This window comes from Amblyomma mixtum, chromosome 2, assembly GCF_055824585.1.
Source record: "Amblyomma mixtum isolate Tamu chromosome 2, ASM5582458v1, whole genome shotgun sequence".
NCBI lineage: Eukaryota > Metazoa > Arthropoda > Arachnida > Ixodida > Ixodidae > Amblyomma > Amblyomma mixtum.
The window spans coordinates 269,286,271-269,305,706 of NC_143013.1; the positions used below are offsets into that span (position 1 = coordinate 269,286,271).

General features: G+C 48.5%; 2 protein-coding genes across 2 annotated transcripts; one reads left to right on the forward strand and one right to left on the reverse strand.

Moving 5' to 3' along the window:
* Positions 1 to 4,391: 4,391 nt before the first annotated feature.
* Positions 4,392 to 13,604, reverse strand: LOC149363958 (uncharacterized). Its single transcript, XM_089568626.1, has 8 exons — positions 13,563 to 13,604; positions 12,382 to 12,439; positions 12,127 to 12,212; positions 11,803 to 11,934; positions 11,279 to 11,341; positions 9,816 to 9,869; positions 7,779 to 7,913; positions 4,392 to 4,697 (listed from the first exon to the last, which is right to left on the reverse strand). The coding sequence occupies exons 1-8, from the start codon at positions 13,602 to 13,604 to the stop codon at positions 4,392 to 4,394; spliced, it is 876 nt and encodes a 291-aa protein (XP_089424752.1).
* A 1,887-nt stretch (positions 13,605 to 15,491) lies between these two features.
* On the forward strand, positions 15,492 to 18,430 carry LOC149363959 (uncharacterized). Its single transcript, XM_089570006.1, has 3 exons — positions 15,492 to 15,570; positions 16,947 to 17,245; positions 18,164 to 18,430. Exons 1-3 carry the CDS (start codon positions 15,492 to 15,494, stop codon positions 18,428 to 18,430), a joined length of 645 nt encoding a protein of 214 aa, XP_089426132.1.
* The last annotated feature ends 1,006 nt before the right edge of the window (positions 18,431 to 19,436 follow it).

Sequence of the window (19,436 nt, forward strand, 5' to 3'; positions counted from 1 at the left end):
GCATGGCCTGCCTATAAGTACAGTCACGCTTGTTTTTAAATTTCAACATTGGCTTGTGCTGGTTTGACGATGGCCGGACCTCTCATGAGCTAAACAGTCTTGCGGTGCTCGAGGGTGCAAATGAATAGACGAAAGACAAGACAAAAATTCCAGGCCGGTGTTTGAAAACGTACAGCACGGGAGTCGAGTGGTATAGATCGTATGAGCAGTCGACGCGAGCATTGGAGAGTCAAACAGATGCTGGTTGGCAACGATAGATTAAATTATTCTAACGACAAAGACATTACCTTCGCTGAAAACTAAGCTTTTGGGAAGTAGAACACGCCGAGAAACTAAATACAGGTGCCGCCACCACCGGCCAATTTCTTAACTAACCTGCGGTGCGCCAACACAGTTTGTCTTCTTTTTGCGGGGATCCCAGAGGCTACGCTACATCGCCATTTGCTTCAAAACGGTGATCACGGAGTCCTTTTTGGTGTTGACGTCACTAGTTTGAATCGAGTGGCGCGAAATTGTTCGATACAATTTTGAGTACATTTAAACATGGCCAAAAAATCCATAGAATCAGTTTTTGAGCAAAAACTTAATGGAGCTGTCCTCGGCGTCCTTTAAACTCCATAGTGACGTTGAGGACAAAAACTCTCGCGAGGAGTGTGCGTCACAAAAATGAGGCACACTTTGTGCATTTAGTCCTAGAGATAAGTAAAACCCAGTGATTGTCAGGCTGCTTGCGCAGAAAGCAAGCAAGCTGAAAAGTTTGCTAGTCATTTCGGGTTGAGCTATACAGAATGATACCATGCGATTTGGTGCTTATTAGTGCTCATAAATATTATTAAGTACCTGCGACTATAAATATCAGCCTAGACTTCTAATCGCATGCTCATGCGGAAAGTGAGAAAGTAGAGGGCCCATTTTTCTGCGCACTGTTTTTTTTCGCCCAAACAAGCGCTTCTTGTATACTCAATCTGTTCCTAAGCAGTGGAAGGAAGACACGTAATGAATGTAAGCCCGCTATACAATTCTTTCCAATCAATCCTATCCGTGCATGTCTTGCCACCCGCTGATCCCAGTGACAGAGAGGGCTTGGGACACTGAGTATGGGTTAAAGGAATCATACTGAAATGGAATTAGAATCGAGTCGTTGTATCACCCTCCTCACTCTGCGCACAACGAAGCACCACATCTATAAAGACTGCTACTACTGAGGCACTTAGATATGTACAAAAGTGTTCGCGGCTAATATGTGCTCATCAGTCACATATACCTTACGGACCGCAGCGGTGGCTTAGTCGTTTGGGGTAACCGCTTAGCATGCAGGAGGTGTGGGGTTCGATCCCCAGCGTCCCCGGATGTCCATCGGCGATACAACGTGTACCAGCTTTCCACTTCCTGGTGTTCGGCTTCCTTAGGGTGAAATTCTTGAAAAATCGGCCTTTGACCCCCCCTTGAGTAGAAGAAAAAATCTTGCGCCATGGCGCTCTTCGGCCACCGATGTCCTCGCGCCATAAAAATTATTAATTTTAATCAAATATCCCTTGCAATGTTTGATAAACAAATAGCGCCTCATCAAATATGCACATATCATAGAAACGGGTTTTTTGCCCGTCAAAAACTCCATAGACAAGGCGAAAGCCAGTGCGAAATCAATTTTTGCTTGAGAAAGGGACATGAAGGCTACTAGCTATAGGACGTTGTAGTGGGAGGCGCAGGTTTCGTCTCCAGCCACGAGCAGTAAAATATCAGTACACGATAGTTTTCAGCATGAAATGCTTTTAGCTCCCGCTGTCGGCAGTGTGGTGACGTCACACCGAGACCGAGAGCCAACATCTGGGCACTGAATTCCACACATCCGGGCACTGAAACGAGAACATCCGGGCACCGTACGAGATTTAACGAGGCTCTCTAAGAGAGAGGGCCGCTTAGAGCAAGAGGGGAGCTCCAGGGCGAGAAGGGCTTTGGGCGGAAAAACTGCTTCCGCGCCGTCCCCAAGGATGTCGCTGCGGTCCCACACTCATGCATGTAAAAGACCGGCCGCTGGGCCTTCAGCTCATGACGTTTCCCTCTTTGGCAGGCAGGTGTATACACGCTCGCGGAGTATTCGAACGCGCTGCATATACATTCTTGTCAGGCCTGCGTCTCGTCGTGTCCGCGTACGCTTCTGCATCGTCCTGCATTTCAATGCCGCCACCGTCACAGCTGCTTAAGCCGAGCAATAGAGCCTGATGAAAGGAGAGGTAGGAAGCGTCTTGCGGAAAGCGATCGCTTTGCGAGTGATACGCCACAGCAGAAGACTGCTCGCCCCTGCCGACAAAGCCATGATTATTCTGTCGCTCCCGAAAGCGACAAGGCCGTCACGGTTCGCGGCTGCCTCGCACTATTGCAGGCGATCGCTGCGACGGGCTGCGAGGTCGAAATCGAACCCATCAGCGTAAGAGCATGTTAGTTACTGTGCCACATTGGCGCCTGTGACTATACAAAAAATAAATGCGTGCAAGAGGCTTATTGAGTCGACAGAAGGCAGTGCACGTAACTGCAGAAGTCAGGACCAAACATTATTTTTGGATCAGGTCATTATTAGCTACGACTAGTCATTTGTTTGAATGTTTTTCTGAGATCTTAATACAGTATGAGCTTGCCTTTTCATTAATGGTAGTCGAGGATAGCCTGTCAGCTGTAACAACGCTGCTAAATGAGGAGACACTGCCCAATGTGACAACAATTATTACCCAGATAATTCGACGGAAATTAGTCTTGGGGCAAAGCAACCTGCGTTACGGTAGTCTGTGGTATACCGCCTCGGCTCGATAGTGAATTCTGATATCTTACGCATCATTACAAAGGGGAAACCAGGCAACCAAAATAGAGCAATTCATAGTTGCTGTAATGTTGTACCCAGCGGTGATGTGGCCATCCCTTCTGTTTTTGGGATCAAGGTTACTCTCTGGCTTCTTCAAAATGAAGTCTGTCTCCTCCAGGGCAGCAGGTCCCAGTGCATCGCATTCCATCCATGGATACGCACCGTATCAACGGGTCAAAAATGTCGTTTTTCAACCAGAAAGTATGTGCAGAAGCAAACCTCACTATAGTTGGGCCGTGGTCAGTGCGCCTTCCTGATCAAAACACACGAAACATCTACATAGATGCAGGTCCTGTGTGGACGCTTTTTCATCTGTGCTGCCTTCCCTGCGTTTCAAAGCCATTTGCGTGTGAAACGCTCTCTTAGGGAGCCCCACAAAATAGAGGCATGTGATGTAAAATCTACGGCACTCCAAAAACTGCTTTGCTTTGGACAGCTGTGGGGACTGACTGCCGAGGCGCTCCTTTGCTTAACACGCTGAAAAAAAAAGCAATCCTTGTGCTTTGAAAGTAATTCATCTAGATAGTTTCAGTCGGCGCTTCAACAACCTGTAAATGGATCAAACGCAAATTCACTCCTGTTCGGCCTGTGCGGCTGTAGAATTAGACATCGCAGACTGCCACGCTAGGCTTAGGAACACTAATCGATTCGTGGTACATTGTGTAGCATCCTTTTCCTCTACAAGCACATACCCGCCTTCCTGGCAAACCCTGCCCTACATCGCACTACCCTGCGTTCCGGTACTTACTAGCGTCGCTCAATAAGGCCTTGAGGTTGGCAAAAGTACAGTGGGAGGCAGTCTTATGTCGTGTCGATAGCTCGAGCAGAGTGCAGCAATAACAGCAAGTAAAATTCGACAACTTGGAGGTCTGAAGTAAGGTCCTCGATCTGGTTTCCGAGTCCATGTGGGAGCAATACTGCATTGAGTTCAGAACCTTAGCAGTCGCGTTCAGAGAACTTCTTGAGGTTTGTTAATCTGTGAAATGGTACGGTATGGTACGATATGGTACGATATGGTATGGTATGGTATGGTATGGTATGGTATGGTATGGTATGGTATGGTATGGTATGGTATGGTATGGTATGGTATGGTATGGTATGGTATGGTATGGTATGGTATGGTACGGTACGGTATGGTATGGTATGCGGGGTTTAACGCCCCAAACCAGCACGAGGGCTATCAGGAGTGTCGTGGTGGAGCGCTCCGCATTAATTTCGACTGCCTAAAGTTCTTAGTGTTTTGAAATATTAGTACAAAAAACCGGTGATAGCGAACTTCGCTTCCTTCAATACGTGGATCGAACTTGATGTCGCGCCCTTGAGCTCAGCAGGCGGAACCCGTAGCCACGCGCTGAATCGCCGCGGTGGATTTGATAGTAAAAATTCGCGCTTGTGGGAATCACTTGAGCAAGAGACGCGCGCTGCGAGGCGTACGTAGATCGATTTACTTCGCACCAGCAATGACAGTGCAATAATTCACCCGTCGCCAAGGTGCTGCGATTCTGGGATGAATCTTGGCTACAAAAAGAAAACGCTAGCGAGCCGCCCTGTCAGTCGCCTGTGGCACGGGCGGCTTGTACTGCGCGGCCAAAGATGGCGGCTGCGGGTGCGCCGCCTGCGGTCCGGTCGGTGCTTCTGCGCGCGGCAGGTGAAGCACCATGAACGGCGTCCGCAGCACGGCGACCTCGTAGGGCTGCCCTGAGGGACGCCTCATCGGTGGCACCGGCGGAGCTATGGTGGGGCGCCTCGCCGACGCCATCGCGGCAGCGTCCGGGGGACCCCTGAGCCCGCAGCAAGCGACTGCTGGTGCCGAGCCGCCGCTGCTCGCCTTCTTGTGTGCCTAGAAAACGCCCAGTTGGAGAGAGAGGAGACCCCGTTCCGCTTAGTGATGTAAACGTACTCGTCCAGTTCAGTCACCCAGAGTGGGCCTCAAAATTACAGGGAAAAATAGGCACCACTGAGAGCTCCCTGACCGTAATTAATTCCGCACAATACGGTTTTCGTAGAGGCCGATCCTCTGAACTGGCCCTCCTGGCACAGAAAGAATTTATCCTGAAAGGCTTTGAAAACAAAGAGATGGTAGCTGGTGTATACATTGACTACTCCAAAGCGTTCGACCGTTTAAATCATCAGACTCTACTAAAAAAGTTAGAAACATATGGAATTCGAGGTATACCCTTGACTTAATACGTTCGTACCTGGAGCATCGCACACAAAGAGTTGTAATAGGCGAAAATCTTTCTTCTTCTCAGCGTGTTACTACAGGCGTACCTCAAGGAAGCATCCGAGGGCCCCTATTGTTTAATTTTTATGTAAATGACATTGTAAACATTAGTAAAAGGCCAGAATATGTAATATACGCTGATGACATTTCGAAACAATGATCACAGCCAGCTTGTAAATAACATAAATCAATCATTAGATGATTTAAACGCTTGGAGAAAATTGAATTCACTGGAGATAAATGTAACCAAAACAAAAGCACTGTTTTCCACAAGGCAGTCTCCAATGCCTATCATGCCCTCAAATCATAACCTAATTTTTGGCCACGCTCCTATCGAAGTTGTTGATGAAATGAAAACCCTAGGCGTTTATTTCCACAAAAATATGTCCTGGGATAGGCACATAAATGAAATAATTTCACGCCTGGCAAAAACAGTAGGTATTTTAGCAAAACTCAATTTCTTCCTACCGCCGAAAATTAAGCTACATATCTATAACTCGTTATTCTTGTCTCAACTAAACTATTGTTTCCTTGTATGGGGTACAACTACAAAAACAAATTTAAATCGAATATATACACTACAAAAAAAGGCTATTCGCCATATAGCTGGGAAAGACTACTACACTCATACCGCGCCGCTTTTTAAGAATTTTAAAGTAATGTCAGTACACTATCTCTACTCGTATAACTTAGCAGTTCGCTACAAACAGCACATAACTACCTCTGAGAGTGCAATGCTGTCTATCGCCAGTTTAACAACACTTACACGAACATATCCTTCGCGCTCTGCTCCTAACTGGACGATACCTTTCGTACGAACGACGTTTGGCCAGCAAATGCTCGCACATACTCTCCCCACTCTGTTAAACTATTTTCGCCAATGTAATGTTAATATTGAAAATGTTAATAAGAAAACAATACATTCATTCTTACTCTCACAAATGTAATTTTTTCTGGTTTCCTGCAGTGTGTTTCGTCCTATGTCTTTTTTGTATTTTTGGGGTTTGCTACTATTCGCAATTGCTGTTATTTGCTGATCATGTTTATCCTTCACATTGTGTCTTTGCCTTTAACACACACACAAACACTGAACTATGTTAGTAAAAGCTACAATGTAAATGTACTCGTACAACTGTTACTACCGACACCTCGCTGTCTTGCCATGTAATGGGGCCCGAGCGCCGTCAAGTGAATTAACGTTCACTTTTTGTCTCGGGTCCCTCATTTCTTACTGAAATGGAAATAAACTTCAAACTTCAAACTCCACACAGAGCACATGTATCAAAGACTGACGCTCTAATTGGCAAGAACTCGGTCATTCTCAGACTGTCAGGCCACCTGCGGCACACACAAGGAACTGCTCAGCGCTGACGAAAATACAACTATGGTGGAGGAACAAAAGTTACAGGGGCCACCAATAGTTGGCAGCTAATAGCCGTCGCTACCATTCCTTAACCTAAAAGAATAAACGCTGGCAATGGCCGAATTTTGATTCGGGCACCACTGTCTATGAAAGACCCTTAAAGAACGCGTCATCCGCCATGCTGATGACGGAAAGTGAACTACTTTGGCTAGTCTCTTGCTGGAAACCTGGGTTTTGCTGCGAGGCCGCAGCTACACCTATGTTTATAGGCCACTATACTCGTATTTGTTAAACAATGAAAAGTAAAACGCAATAAATAGTATTCCTAGTCACACGGTGACGAATATATTTGTGCAGGGCACTTTTAGAAGGTTTGTCTCAAGAAAAAGCCGTTATCCCGACGCTGAATCCACGTTTACGGTCAAATACGAGCCGAAAACAATGTTCTAGGTGTCTTTCTTCGTACACACCCGACCTAGTATTCCTTTTCATCTTCTTCAGAACAAGTGGCCGCTCCCACACACGTACGGCTTGAGCCGTTGCCCTGAGCACGAGGCAAGGCTATGTCAGAAATTGTTCTGCTGCCGCGCACAGAGTGCCAACTAGCGGCAATTCTAGCCGGCCAAAATCGCTATGAAGCAGACAAAAGTCGTTCAGCCGGCTGAAACGTCAGAACAGCTTGCGCACTTGCGCACTCTGTGAAGGATGTTGAGACATGGTCAATACCACGTATTAACGTAGGCAGGAGCGCATACTCGAACGCGCCGCAATACGCTCGGTTTGTGCCGATAATGCCACTGTGACGCCAAGTACTCACTGCATCTGCTCCTCTTCTCTCCCTACAAGCCTGCCTTCGCAGTCACCGTTATCCCGACGCTGAATCCACATTTACGGCCAAATACGAGCGGAAAACAATGTTCTAGGTGTCTTTCTTCGTACACACCCAACCTAGCATTCCAGTTTCACCTTCTTCGGAACAAGCGACCGCCCCCACATACTCGATGCGCCACTAGTCAGAACTGCTTCGCGACAAAATGCGGATGCGAGCAATGGGCGTAACGCGTTCACCAGGGTCGCAACTTATCGGAGGTACGGTTAGAAAGCTACCAAGTGGCAGGCAGCGCTCACGCTAGCGGGAGTGCGTCTCACGAGGCGGAAAAGCTCTACCACTGAGTCGCTATACGTCATCTATCGGACGCGCCACGAAACTCCACATCGATGAAGCACCAGTAGCGAAGTCATCAGTAGCGATCTGTAGTAGCGATCTGCAGAGGCGGCTTTCCTGCCTATTTTGCTGGGTGTCCAATATTTTCCCTGTGAGCGTGCATGTATACCTTGGTCTCCGGCGGCAGGAATGGCACGGGGGCGTTCGGGTCCGCCGGGAAGTAGAAGGCCGTGGGAGCCTCCTCGATGCTGCCGTCGGCGTCCGCCTTCTTGTAAAACTGGTACACGTTGAACAGGATGGCCCCCTGCGATAACCGCGCTCTCAGTGGCGACAGACAAAGGCCAGCGGCCGCGTATTGTGCTTGTTTTATTAGAAGCTTCCAGAAGGTCTTTATGGAAACTTTTCTATCCGCAGATGCGCTAGTTTTTTGTTTGTTTTTTTTTCTACATCCCGATGCGAGAAACAATGGTCAATAAGAATGGTCACGGTTGCACGCAGCCACAGTGAGGAACCAAACTTATGACCACAGAGACCAGACAGTAATCAGACACTTTAAGTACAGCGTGGAGTTGAGTTTCTGCACGCAAGACCATTGCGGCATACCTACTTATGTAGGTATCGTACATGAAACTGTCGTCTCGCAGACGACAGTTTTAGTGGACCGTGCAACCACTACAACCGACAGATTGGATTCGATAAGAATGTATGCTATGGCCACACCGTTCGTATCAGGCCGATTCGTACCAGGCAGGTCGTCGACATTAGAGTCCTTATTGCTACCAATATTGCACATCTTGTCATTCCCAACTACATCTCATTACACGTGTTGGTCACTTATTGGCCCCGTTTTAGGTTCGTTTGCGTGGTCAATGTTCAGAGAATTCTCATATTTAAAATTATGTAATTTTAAAGCTTTCAGTCGGGCAATTTAAACTCAATCGCTTCATATTGCTTCTCGGACATCCTTTGTACTTGAAAATAAAACAAGAAAGAGAACGAGTTGCGTCAGCTAAACGAATAACGCCACTTGTCGCCCCTTGGAAGCGTGCTTCGTTACAATAACAAAAATGCTGCAGAAAAGGCAGCTCTTCAGGAGAAATGCTGCACGTTTTCCCGAACCAAGAGCGTATGCACTGTCCTTCATTGTACCAGGAACCAAGTCTCGCTCTGCTGGGAAATGCGTGTATTTAAGAGCCAGTTTCCGCAACTGTGTGTGTGTACTGTATTACTGACACAGGGCAGGCTACATGTTTACATGTGCGTGCGTTAAGTTGTGCTACTTGTCAGTGATATGCGTCGGTCTGTGTGCAAGACAAGAGTGCGCATACGTGTCGAATCTACCAGAGCTGAGTGCCCCCCCATTGTATGCCGGGTCACACATGCGATTCATTGTGTTATGGCCTCATCACTCTTCATTCTCACTCTACCTCTCCTTTCTTATCTTCCTTTTCCCCTCGTGTGGAGTAGCAGACCAGGGTGGCGTTACCACCGGCCGACATCTTTTACCTTACCTCTCATAAACTTTGCTTTGTCTCACACTTCTTTATATTTAAGACTCGCTCATACCCAGATTGCTGAAGTAACAGCACCGTTTTTGGCTCGCTTCACGAACCTCCATGCGTGGCATAAGGAGCCCCAAAGCCATGTCGATAGTAAATTGAGCCAGCCTGGGGTACTATACGGCGAGGCTACTCGAAATTGCTCAGGGCCCATATTCCAAAATCGATCCAGTGAGGAATTGATTACTGAAATGAGTCGAAGCGCTCACTGAGTCGCTGAAGCAACGGAAACCCCATTGTAATCATGCGCTAAAATCCCAAGCGGCCTCAGGTTAAAACAGTTTTCTGAATCGAAGTTTCGTAAATCGTAGCATTAAATAATTCTGCCTGCAAATGAGCGCTGTGTGTCCGTGTGTTCCTCTTTTTTTTTTTAATCCAGCGCTGCTTTTGGTCTTACAGACGGTTACTCCCAAAACTATTACTCCCAATATAATGAGTAATTGATATTAAAAATAATATTAATATTATTAGGTAAATAATATTAAAAAAAGATTACTCCAATGTAATGAGGCGACTATACTCGTATAGCCATCGGGAGGTGGCTATATACTGAAACTGTGCACTGTTTTCTCCGCGATGGGAAACCACCGCCGTGAAAGAAACATTTTCAGCGCACAGAACGGTTAGTTTGTTCAGAGGTGAGTTACCTTGATAAAGGCCACGAGAGTGAATACGGATATGGTCGTCATCATCATTTGCCTCTGGAAGAAAAAAAATAGTAACAAAAGTTAGCGCTACCATAGGTATCTACACTTTTACTCAAACGCTGACATTAGCTAGTAAAGTAATAATTCAGATTTCCAGCACTAGAGAGCCTATGCACTGTAGGAACTGTCGAGAACGTTTGCAACGCCAGGCGTATTGCCACCCATCGCACCGTGCACAGAGGCGGTGGGCACCGTAGTATTTGCGGTATTTGCGAGACGTTGTAAGCTCGAAACAGCTTCCTAGTGAGTTTGAACTGCCGCAAGGTCAGTGACGGCTTCCTCACGTTTTACACAAGGAAAGCAACGCCGAGACAAGCAAAGGTTAGGGCCGTCGGAAGTACACTATGGAAGGCATCGCTCGAGCTGTAATAAAAATTGCAACAGGGGCTGACAAACTCGAATGAGCTTTACATCTCGTGCCAAGCAGATTTTTCTTGCAGCCAAAGAGCAGTTACAGTAAAACTGTTAAGTTTACGTTGTCGTCGGTCACGAGGGGTTCAAATGAAGGCATCGCACTCAGCTATTTCGTAAACTCCGACATTGTAACTACCGCGATAACACGAGGTACAAGGAAAAAAAAACGATCTCACAGGACACAGTGCCAGGCACCAACTCCTTGCGTTATTGTTCATCGCGGTGGCCTGCGAGAACCACTTTCCTTGTCCTTAATTTTGCGCTAGCTCAATGCCGAAGCTATTCAGCAGCCAGCGACCTTTCGTCTATTGTTACGTCATGCGAGTAGTTCACGCGGAAGCCGAAGGCGCCTTGAGGCGTTTTTCTACGTTCGGTAAACAAATAGAACAAGACCAATTCATCGAACACTGTTTCATTCAGCATATTAAGAATATCAATCCATAACTAAAATTCACTCTAGCGTCCGTTAAATTAAAGTATATACGAAACAAAACAGCACCTGGCGTCGAAGATTCGAGTTGAGCGACTCAGTGCTGCATACAGCCAGTGCTGTGGACATGTATTTTAAACTAAGTTAGGCTAAATTTCTGCTCAATTTCGGTTGCTAAAATTCTAATCGATGCCAGGTTTCAATAAACGCTTGACTCTGAAAGCGCACATGCCTGACTGTACCAGGCTGTTCGTCGCCAAACACAGTACTTTTAAAAAGGCTCCGGGAAACCCCGCGCGCGGCTGGAGCGGCCGCCGAGCATTGATATGGCGCTGATTATACCCCTCTAGGCGCTATGGAAGGCGTGTAAGAAGAGATGTTTGGGCGAGTTGGTGTGCCATTTTGGGGTGAACAGCTAGATGAACAGCGCTGGTCCTTATGTCTTCGTTTTTGTTTCCGTCGAGTACGCGCTGTTCACCTCAAAACAACACAGAAAGCGGTCGGGACCGTCCTCCACGGTGTCTGCCATTGTTGACAGTGGTAGGAGCTTGGCACTCACGCGGAAGTCGGCTTCATCCACGTTCTGTTCCCTGATCTCTTGCATGGCCTCCTTCAGGTCCACCTGTGACAAAACGCAATCAGGAGATGCACGGCTGTACTGTCGGAGGCTTCAACGAATCAGCGCTGCGCTGTAAGAGTGTGTTCTGTGTAGGGCGCGCTCAAAGCCGAAGTACACTAAAACTTTACAGCGGTTGCTGCTATACATGCCAAGCCGGACCTTCGCCCCTAATACAGTGTGGTCTACGTGCTCACGCACTGATGTCATCACAAAGAGAAATCACATGACCCTATCGCGTGACCCTTTCTTCGTTACAGTTAAATAAACTCGCCACTGAAGAAGCGAATACACTCTACAGTCACATGTTTTCATATTCTCCTCGCCGATGCAGCCAACACCTAACGACCACTTCAACTTTTTCTTTATCTTCATATGAAGTATTACTCGCTACAGGCATCTTGTTCCCTCGTAATTACTTGAAGAGTGTTCCCTTCTCGCGCGTATATTTTATGCGGCGGACACACCGTGTTGGCGAAATGGACGGCGAGCACGAGGCTGGCGACGTAGCAGATGCCGACGCCTGCCGAGTTCCACACGATGAAGCCGAGCAGTACGAGGCTGTCGCGACCCCACAGCGAGGACGGCCGGGGAAAGTCCTGCGTCGGTGGGAGTTGCCGAACTAGGCATGAGCTATGCTCTTAACGCTTCATAATTCCCAGCACTGCTGATGGGTGCGACGTTTTGAGACTGGTGGTATTTCCCTCCGTTTTTGAACAGGAGCCCAAAGCATTTAAAGGTCTAAGGCATCGATAGACAGCTAGCATGGACACTGCGGCTTGCCCGCGTACCTTGTAGGTGGCGAGCAGGAGGTAGTCTGACACCAGGTTGAGAAAGCACTCCGAACCGAAGGCGAGGTCGAAAGCCCAGCCATAGCCTGGAAGCAGAGACATCAGATGGCACTGCTCTCACTAAAGTCAACAATGCGCCGATACAAGCGGGGATAGTGTCACTAGAAGTGGCTCTATTCTATGTAGAGCATGCAGTGAACTACGTTGAGCACTACGTGCACTACGTTTGAATGTCGCAGAAAGACACAAACTTACTGATGTTTCGCCTGTAGAAGCCGAACGCGTATTTCAGGAAGCTGAATGAATTCAGCGCCTACATGAAAAAAAGAGGGAAAGGGAAGTGGTGAAAGGGAGGATCTTGTATATAAAAAGAAACAGAGGAACAAACGTTTCCGACCAAAATAAAAATTCCAGGCCTGAAACGGTTATGTGTAGGAGCGATCGTCAGCAGTAGGGCATGTAAACGGTTTACTTTTTTTTTTGGGTCTGTAAACACAAACAATTCCTGGTGGTCCTCAACGCGGGAAAGAATAAATATCGCTAACGCCGTACTAACTCGCATTTAAGCTTTCTTTCATGCCCAATTAGGGATAGTCTATCTCGGAAGGACGCTTGAGACAAAAGTGGTACGTTCCATGCATATGCATTCAGTACCTCACTGCTTTTTATGAAGTCTGGCCGTAATTTGCCCGCATGAATACTGCAATCTGTTTTCTTAGCGGCCAGAAAATCGCATTCAATACAATTGCATCGCATAAAAATGAATGCACAAATCAGGCAAGATTTGCTGAAATGTGGGGACCTTTACAGAGCAACAGAGCAACGTTCCCGTCATAAAATACATCCAATGCGACGAAGATTTCTAATGCGTGAGCTACATGGCGCAGGCCTCTACTTGATTACTACTGTGCCCGACATTCCCTTCCCGCCTTACTGGCTACCGCAATAACCACTTCTCGTTTAGTTGTTAATTTAACGAGATGTGAGCTATGCGCAGCGCGGGCGGCAGACACACAACCTATCAAATGTCACAGAGCGCTTCTTGATGCGATCTCGTTCCAGCATTATTTGGTGTTAATGTGGGGTCACATGTGGCTCCGTTGTTATGAATGCTCATAAAATATTTGCTATTCCGTACAACAATCATCTCCCCATGTCCAAGCCTCTTCGGTCCGCCGAACCGTCCCATCTGCTTCGAGTCCATCTCGGCGACTGAAATCAAATCTTTCCGCTGATACATTGAGCCAAGGGTCTGCATTGCAAGGACAACAAATAAACTGTTCCATACGAACGCTTTTAACATTCAGCGGGCAGACCCTTGAGTGAATGCCATCCACCGAGCTCGCTAATGGCGGTGCGCATGCTTCTGCAGCCTAATTCTGCAAGGAACTACCAGCATTGAGCATGTCTTCGGAACAGCGCCTCAACGTACTTACTGCGCAACCGTAGCAGAGGCTGACGATGGTGTTCCTGTTCATGGCAAGTCGCAGCCGTGCGCTAGAGCTCCAACGGTCAAGGGTTCTGCTGCACGCGCACCGCCACGACTGCCGATACCTCGCGCCCGCCGCAGCACGCGTGTTTCTTCGTCTTCGCAAGCCCCCGGTTGCCAGCTCAGGAGGCGTGTTTTCCTCTTTGTCATGAGCGTTTTGACCTCGAGGAACAACGAGCCCTCGTCGCCAGAGCACGGGCAGCGGCTTTCACCAACGGCGTCCCGGACTAGGGACCCGATCAGCCTTCCCTTCAACTAAGGCTTTAATAAACGTTTTCATCATCATCATCATCATGAGATAAATGTCTTTTCTACAGCGATATGGAACTTGTTATAAACGAGATCACAGGCAACCTACCGACACTATAGGATGCGTATAACGCAAATTTAATATACTGGCTGTAGAGTGAAAGCGACCCCTGCACTCCCATGCACGCCCTCAGCACAGGCTTGCTAACCGTGGTGCAGCCATTTTTTAACGCCTGTCGGTAGCCGACCGTTACAGTGCGTGAAAAATACAGGGCGTACTAATCTGTCAACAATCTTTTTAGATCTCAGAAGCACTGTTTTGTAATATTTTGATCTTATAAAGCTAATGAAACACAATGTAGTTAGTTAGATTGGATCACGTGATTCTAAACGGTACCATGATGGCCGCCGCAGATAGCATTTTCGCAATGTTTTTATCTACATTAGGGTGCTTGCAAGTACGACAAATGCTCTTTAAACAAATTTCTTCCTTAATAAAGCAGTGAGCAGTTTATGTGCAAGCCTTCGCGGCAGTACTGTGATGGCGATGCAGAGGGCTAGGGCAATCACTGCGTAGACTGAGAGTACAGTAACTTGCTGCGTGAAACTGCGGTTCCAATGCCGGCCATGTTTACATAGCTTCGACAATAAGAAGGCTGCGACGAAACTTTAAAACGCCTTAGTCTAGAATATACCTTATACCAGGATATCTCCTGTGGCCTCTAATGGTGATGATGATGGTTTAAAGTACTTTGATGGTTACAAGATGCAGGTAAAGTTCAACAGCCTCGCAAGGGCACAGTAGTCTACAACTGGTAGCGAGGCGCTGGAAATGGTAAGCAAATACGTCTACTTATGGCAGGTAGTGACGGCAGATCCGGATCCCGAGAAGGAAGACACTAGAAGATCGGGAAAGGAGTTTATCCTGCAGTGGACGTAGACGGGCTGATGATGATGAAACTGGCAGCGTATAGAAATGAAAGTCATGTCGCTCCCAAAAAATAAAGAGTGCTAACACTCACACTCATTAACGTATACATAAATATGCCCAAAATCCGGCACATGATGATGATGGTGATGATGATGATACGGAGGATGCTGCCGTGTACATTAGATGATGATGATTATGCTTACTCCTATGAGAACTAGCGCCACCTGTCGCCGCCAGCATGAAGTTACGAGATGCGCTGAGCATTTTTCATTACTACCACAACTTACGCAACAGCCTGAAGAACTCAAAATTCAGGGCCCGATTTCGAACATGCGCTCGTGTGCTGTGCGATGTCAGTGCACGTTAAAGATCCCCAGGAGGTCTAAATTATTCCGAGACCTCCCCTACGGCACCTCTTTCTTCCTTTCTTCTGTCGCTCCCTCCTTTATTCCTTCCCTTACGGCGCGGTTCGGGTGTCCGCCGAGATATGTGAGACAGTTACTGCGCCATTTTATTTCTTCAAAAAAACAATTTTCAATTTTCACTTTTCTGCGGCACGAGATTCGCGGGTAAGGCAATAAAGTTTCCCATTACGGAAGTGTCTCGCGCTGCGGCCAGAAGAAGAGGGTCGCGAGTGCGGGCGCAGGGCCTCTAACAGCGAAGCGCCGCAGCCGGAGCTCCGTTCTCCAGCTCCCCATGTCGTGGGCAGTGCTCGCCCGGGCGATCCTGCTGGGCGTCCTGCTGGACGTCGGACGCCGCGGGCATGCCGCCTCCCGTGAGTGTCCCTCGCTCTGTGTTCGCCGCCGTGACCGTGCACCATTGCATGCCGGCGGTCTGTGTGCACCTTCCACCTTGCGTAACTCCAGGCCACGCGGGGCTAGTGGGCAATGCATGTGCACCAATGTGAGCGCACGTCGCCATTCGTGTACACAGGTGCTCCTTCTGCTAGCACTGTCATGCGGGATTGCTCTACCCTACAATAGCCACGTGTCAGGAGGGCGTAGTACATGAAAAGTGTGCGCGTAGTGGCCCTGTGCAAATTATACGTGGCAGGATCTGGGTTATCTTCCATTTTAAATAGGATCTGCGTTAAGGTTTTGTAGGTTTTACGGGGCCCCTTTCGGTCGTCAAACGCTAATATCGCTTATGAACTAAGTACAACCTTTCATGTGCTTTCGTTGATCTGTATAGGGCAACTAGCGCACTTCATTTTCCTTCGACCGGCTATGGAATCCGCCACGGGGCTCAGGGGTTACCGTTCTGCTGCTGGCCCCGAGGTCGCCGGTTCGAATCCCAGCCGCGGTGGCTTCATTTCGATGGAGGTGGAATGCGAAAGGCACCAGACTACCGCGCGGTGACAGCGTCTGTTAATGAACCCCACGTGGTCCAACTTTTTCCCGCGCCTTTCATTTTTCCTTTTCGTCCTTTCTCTCTTCGCTTGATACCTTCCCCACGGCGCGGTTCTGTTTTCTACCATGAATGAGACAGTTATACTGCATCATTCTTTTCTTCATAACCGATTATAATATGTAAAACTTGTTCTGCACTGATGTCGCGGCAGAGTCTCGAGGAATAGCGCATAGGCGTGCTCACGTAGGAATCCCTGCTAGCAGTACGTGTACTTGCGAAATGCAATGCAGGAACTGCCCTTACAAAAATTTTTTAGACAGTTTATAGACTGTCCATACCCCCCACCTTCTTTATCCATCACCACCTGGCTCGACTGGCTTGGCGCTGAAGGGGAGGAAGAACAGCGACTTCTGGTCGCCCAGGCGGTCGACATGCTCGGCCTGTAGATTATGGTCGAATAAAGATCTTCTACTACTAGTACACTTCTATATATAAGTCTATAAACTCTCTATAGACAAAACTTAGAGAACAGTCTATAGGCAATACAAATGCTATAGGCAGTCTATAGACAATCTGTAGATTTATGGCCATACACTTTTAGCAGGCTTTTGTAGACAGTCTATATACTATGAATAGACAAAAAAATACCTATAGGAAGGCAAGAGAGTCTATAAGAAGTCTATAAACAGTCTGTAGACCATTTTTATAAGGGTGCATGGGTCAGTGAATTTGTAAACTGTAAGACCATCTGGCCCCGGCAGCCCCGCTAACGATACGCATCACCCTCCGCACACGGCGCAGACGAGGGACTGTTCGCGCACGCGGACGAGACTCCGGTGCCCGAGCTCACCTGGCGGCGTCTGGGCGTGGGGTCGGAGGAGCCGAGCACCAGCCCCTCCGGCCCGGCGCTGCCAGGGCGCAGCGGCCAACGCGGCAGCGCGGGCAGTGTCGTGGCCGTCGCCGAGGCCGGCAAGCCGGGCAAGATCGTGCTCCTCTCCGCAGGGCAGCTGCTCAACGACACCGGCGCGTACCGGGTCGCCGGCGACGATCGCGTCCGCAAGGCGGCCGGCTTCGAGGTCGCATACGACTACTACTTCAAGGTACAGGCCCTTCTCTCGCTGCTTGCGCTGCATTCCGGGCTATCGTCTAGCTGCCTCAAGTGAAGGGGGAAAGGACTGGTGGTTCGGGGATTTCTTGTTCTCTCACGGAAGTGCCCGGTAGGGTTGTCTTTGGCAGCGCCATGAGGTGGCTAATAATGCCTTATGTTAGCAACGCAGCGCAGATGCGTTCTGCGGCCCCACATCAGGTTCAGCGCCGAAACAGGGTGCATGAACGTAATTTTTAAGGCGAAAGCCTTTAATGGCGGCCATTACTTTGTCTGTCCGTCCGTTACACCTGAATAGAGTCATAACTAGTCATTAGTCACAAGTCATGACAAACTAGTCATTAACCAGTCAACTAATCAGTCATGACTAGTCAGTCATTAACAAATCATGACTAGTTAGGCATTGACCGAACATGAATAGTTATTCATTAAACAATCATGACTGGTTAGTCACCAGCTAATTAGTCATGACTAAATAGTCATTAACCAGTCAACTAATTAGTCATGACTAGTTAGTCATTTACCAATCATGACTAGTCATGGTTCATGACTAGCCAATCCAAGTCGCCCCATAGCCGCCTCGTGTGTGCCTACGGCAAGTTGCGTGGAAAGTCTCACCTCGCGCACTTTAGATCGTCAAAGTGGCCCCTGAATTTTTTTCGTATATTGTAAGATTTCACTATAACAATTAGTATATCAGCAGATATTCCAGCAGCAGGCCTCCATTTTTCCGCTATTAACATTTTTGGTACCGTCATAAATGTTCACCGTTGGTTTTCTAGCAGGTTAGGCTATACAGGAAAGCTTGTACGCGCTGGAGGACACTTCCCCACTGAATCCGCGGCTAAGCCAGCTCGCTGGCGCACGTAGCCTTACCATTTTCTCTCTCCCTCCCCCGTGTGTCGTCTCGCAGCCCCAGGACCCAACCGTGCCCAACAGCAGCTTCAAGAGCATCACCAAGAAGTCGATGCCGCTGATCCTGGCCACGGCCTTCCTCGTCATCCTGATCGTGTGCATCGCGGTGTGCATCAGCGGAATCTGCTGGGAGCGCACGCGAAGGCTGGTCGCCGCACGCGCCGCGGCGGGCAGCGGCATGGGGCCGCCAGACCTGTCGCCACGGGACGCGGCTGCGGGCGACTCGGGTGGCGCGGGCTATGGCAACGACAAGTACATGATCTGACATGGCCACGCCCACGAAGGAGAGGGCATGTAGGTTGCACACCCATCACCGCATCAGCTGCACGAGTGTCATCGAGGAAGTCGAGAAGAACGTTCTTCGTTTTGGTCGCGTGGCAACGGCCGTCGACGTATAGTGGCGCACAAACTGTGGCTTTGTTATGCGATAAAATGACTAGATGAAAACAAAGAGTCTGCTCACTTTACTTCTACTTCGAGACGCTGGTACTGGAATTCAGAACACACATACTACGTAATGCACTGAGCTGACATCCTAAAGCCCGTGTCACACTGCGGAAACACAGCAATGACATGAACCAAACACGTGTGCAAGCGAGCCTTCAACAAGTCGCCTAACCAACTCGTCCCACAACTTCTTGTCACACTGCACGAACGGCAGAGAAGCGGGACAGGTTGCTGGGGTGTTGCCTCGGTATGACAGCTTACGGGAACCGGAACGATAAACAAACAGCATTCGTGGGCCCGGTTGGCGCTGTTCGCCTGCCGCAAACGAAGAAGTGTTTGTCTTTTATCGGACTGGTGAATTACTACCATCAGTACATTCCTCGGTTCTCGGAAAAGGTGAGTCCACTTACGGATGGCCTTAAGAAAAAGGTGCCCAATAACATTGTGTGGGACGATCGTAAGCGCCAAGCGTTTGAGTCCCTGAAGCTAGCATTCATAACCCAGCCTGTGCTGGCCACCCCAGACTCTTTTCCTGGTGCAGTGTGACGCTAGCGAAGGAGGGATGGGCGTGGTACTAAGCCGAGAAAACAAGGGGAAAGAACACCCTATTTTGTTTGCCAGCAGGAAGCTTACTTGAAGGGAACAAGCTTACAGAACTATTGAAAAAGAATGCGCTTGTCTGGTGTGGGCTGTCGAGAAGCTTTGCTGTTACCTTTTGGGCTCTTAATTTATTCTAATTGCTGATAATCGACCGTTGACATGGCTCCAGCAACTGTCTCAAAAGAACTACAGATTGCTCCGGTCTAGTTTAACTCTCCAGGAAT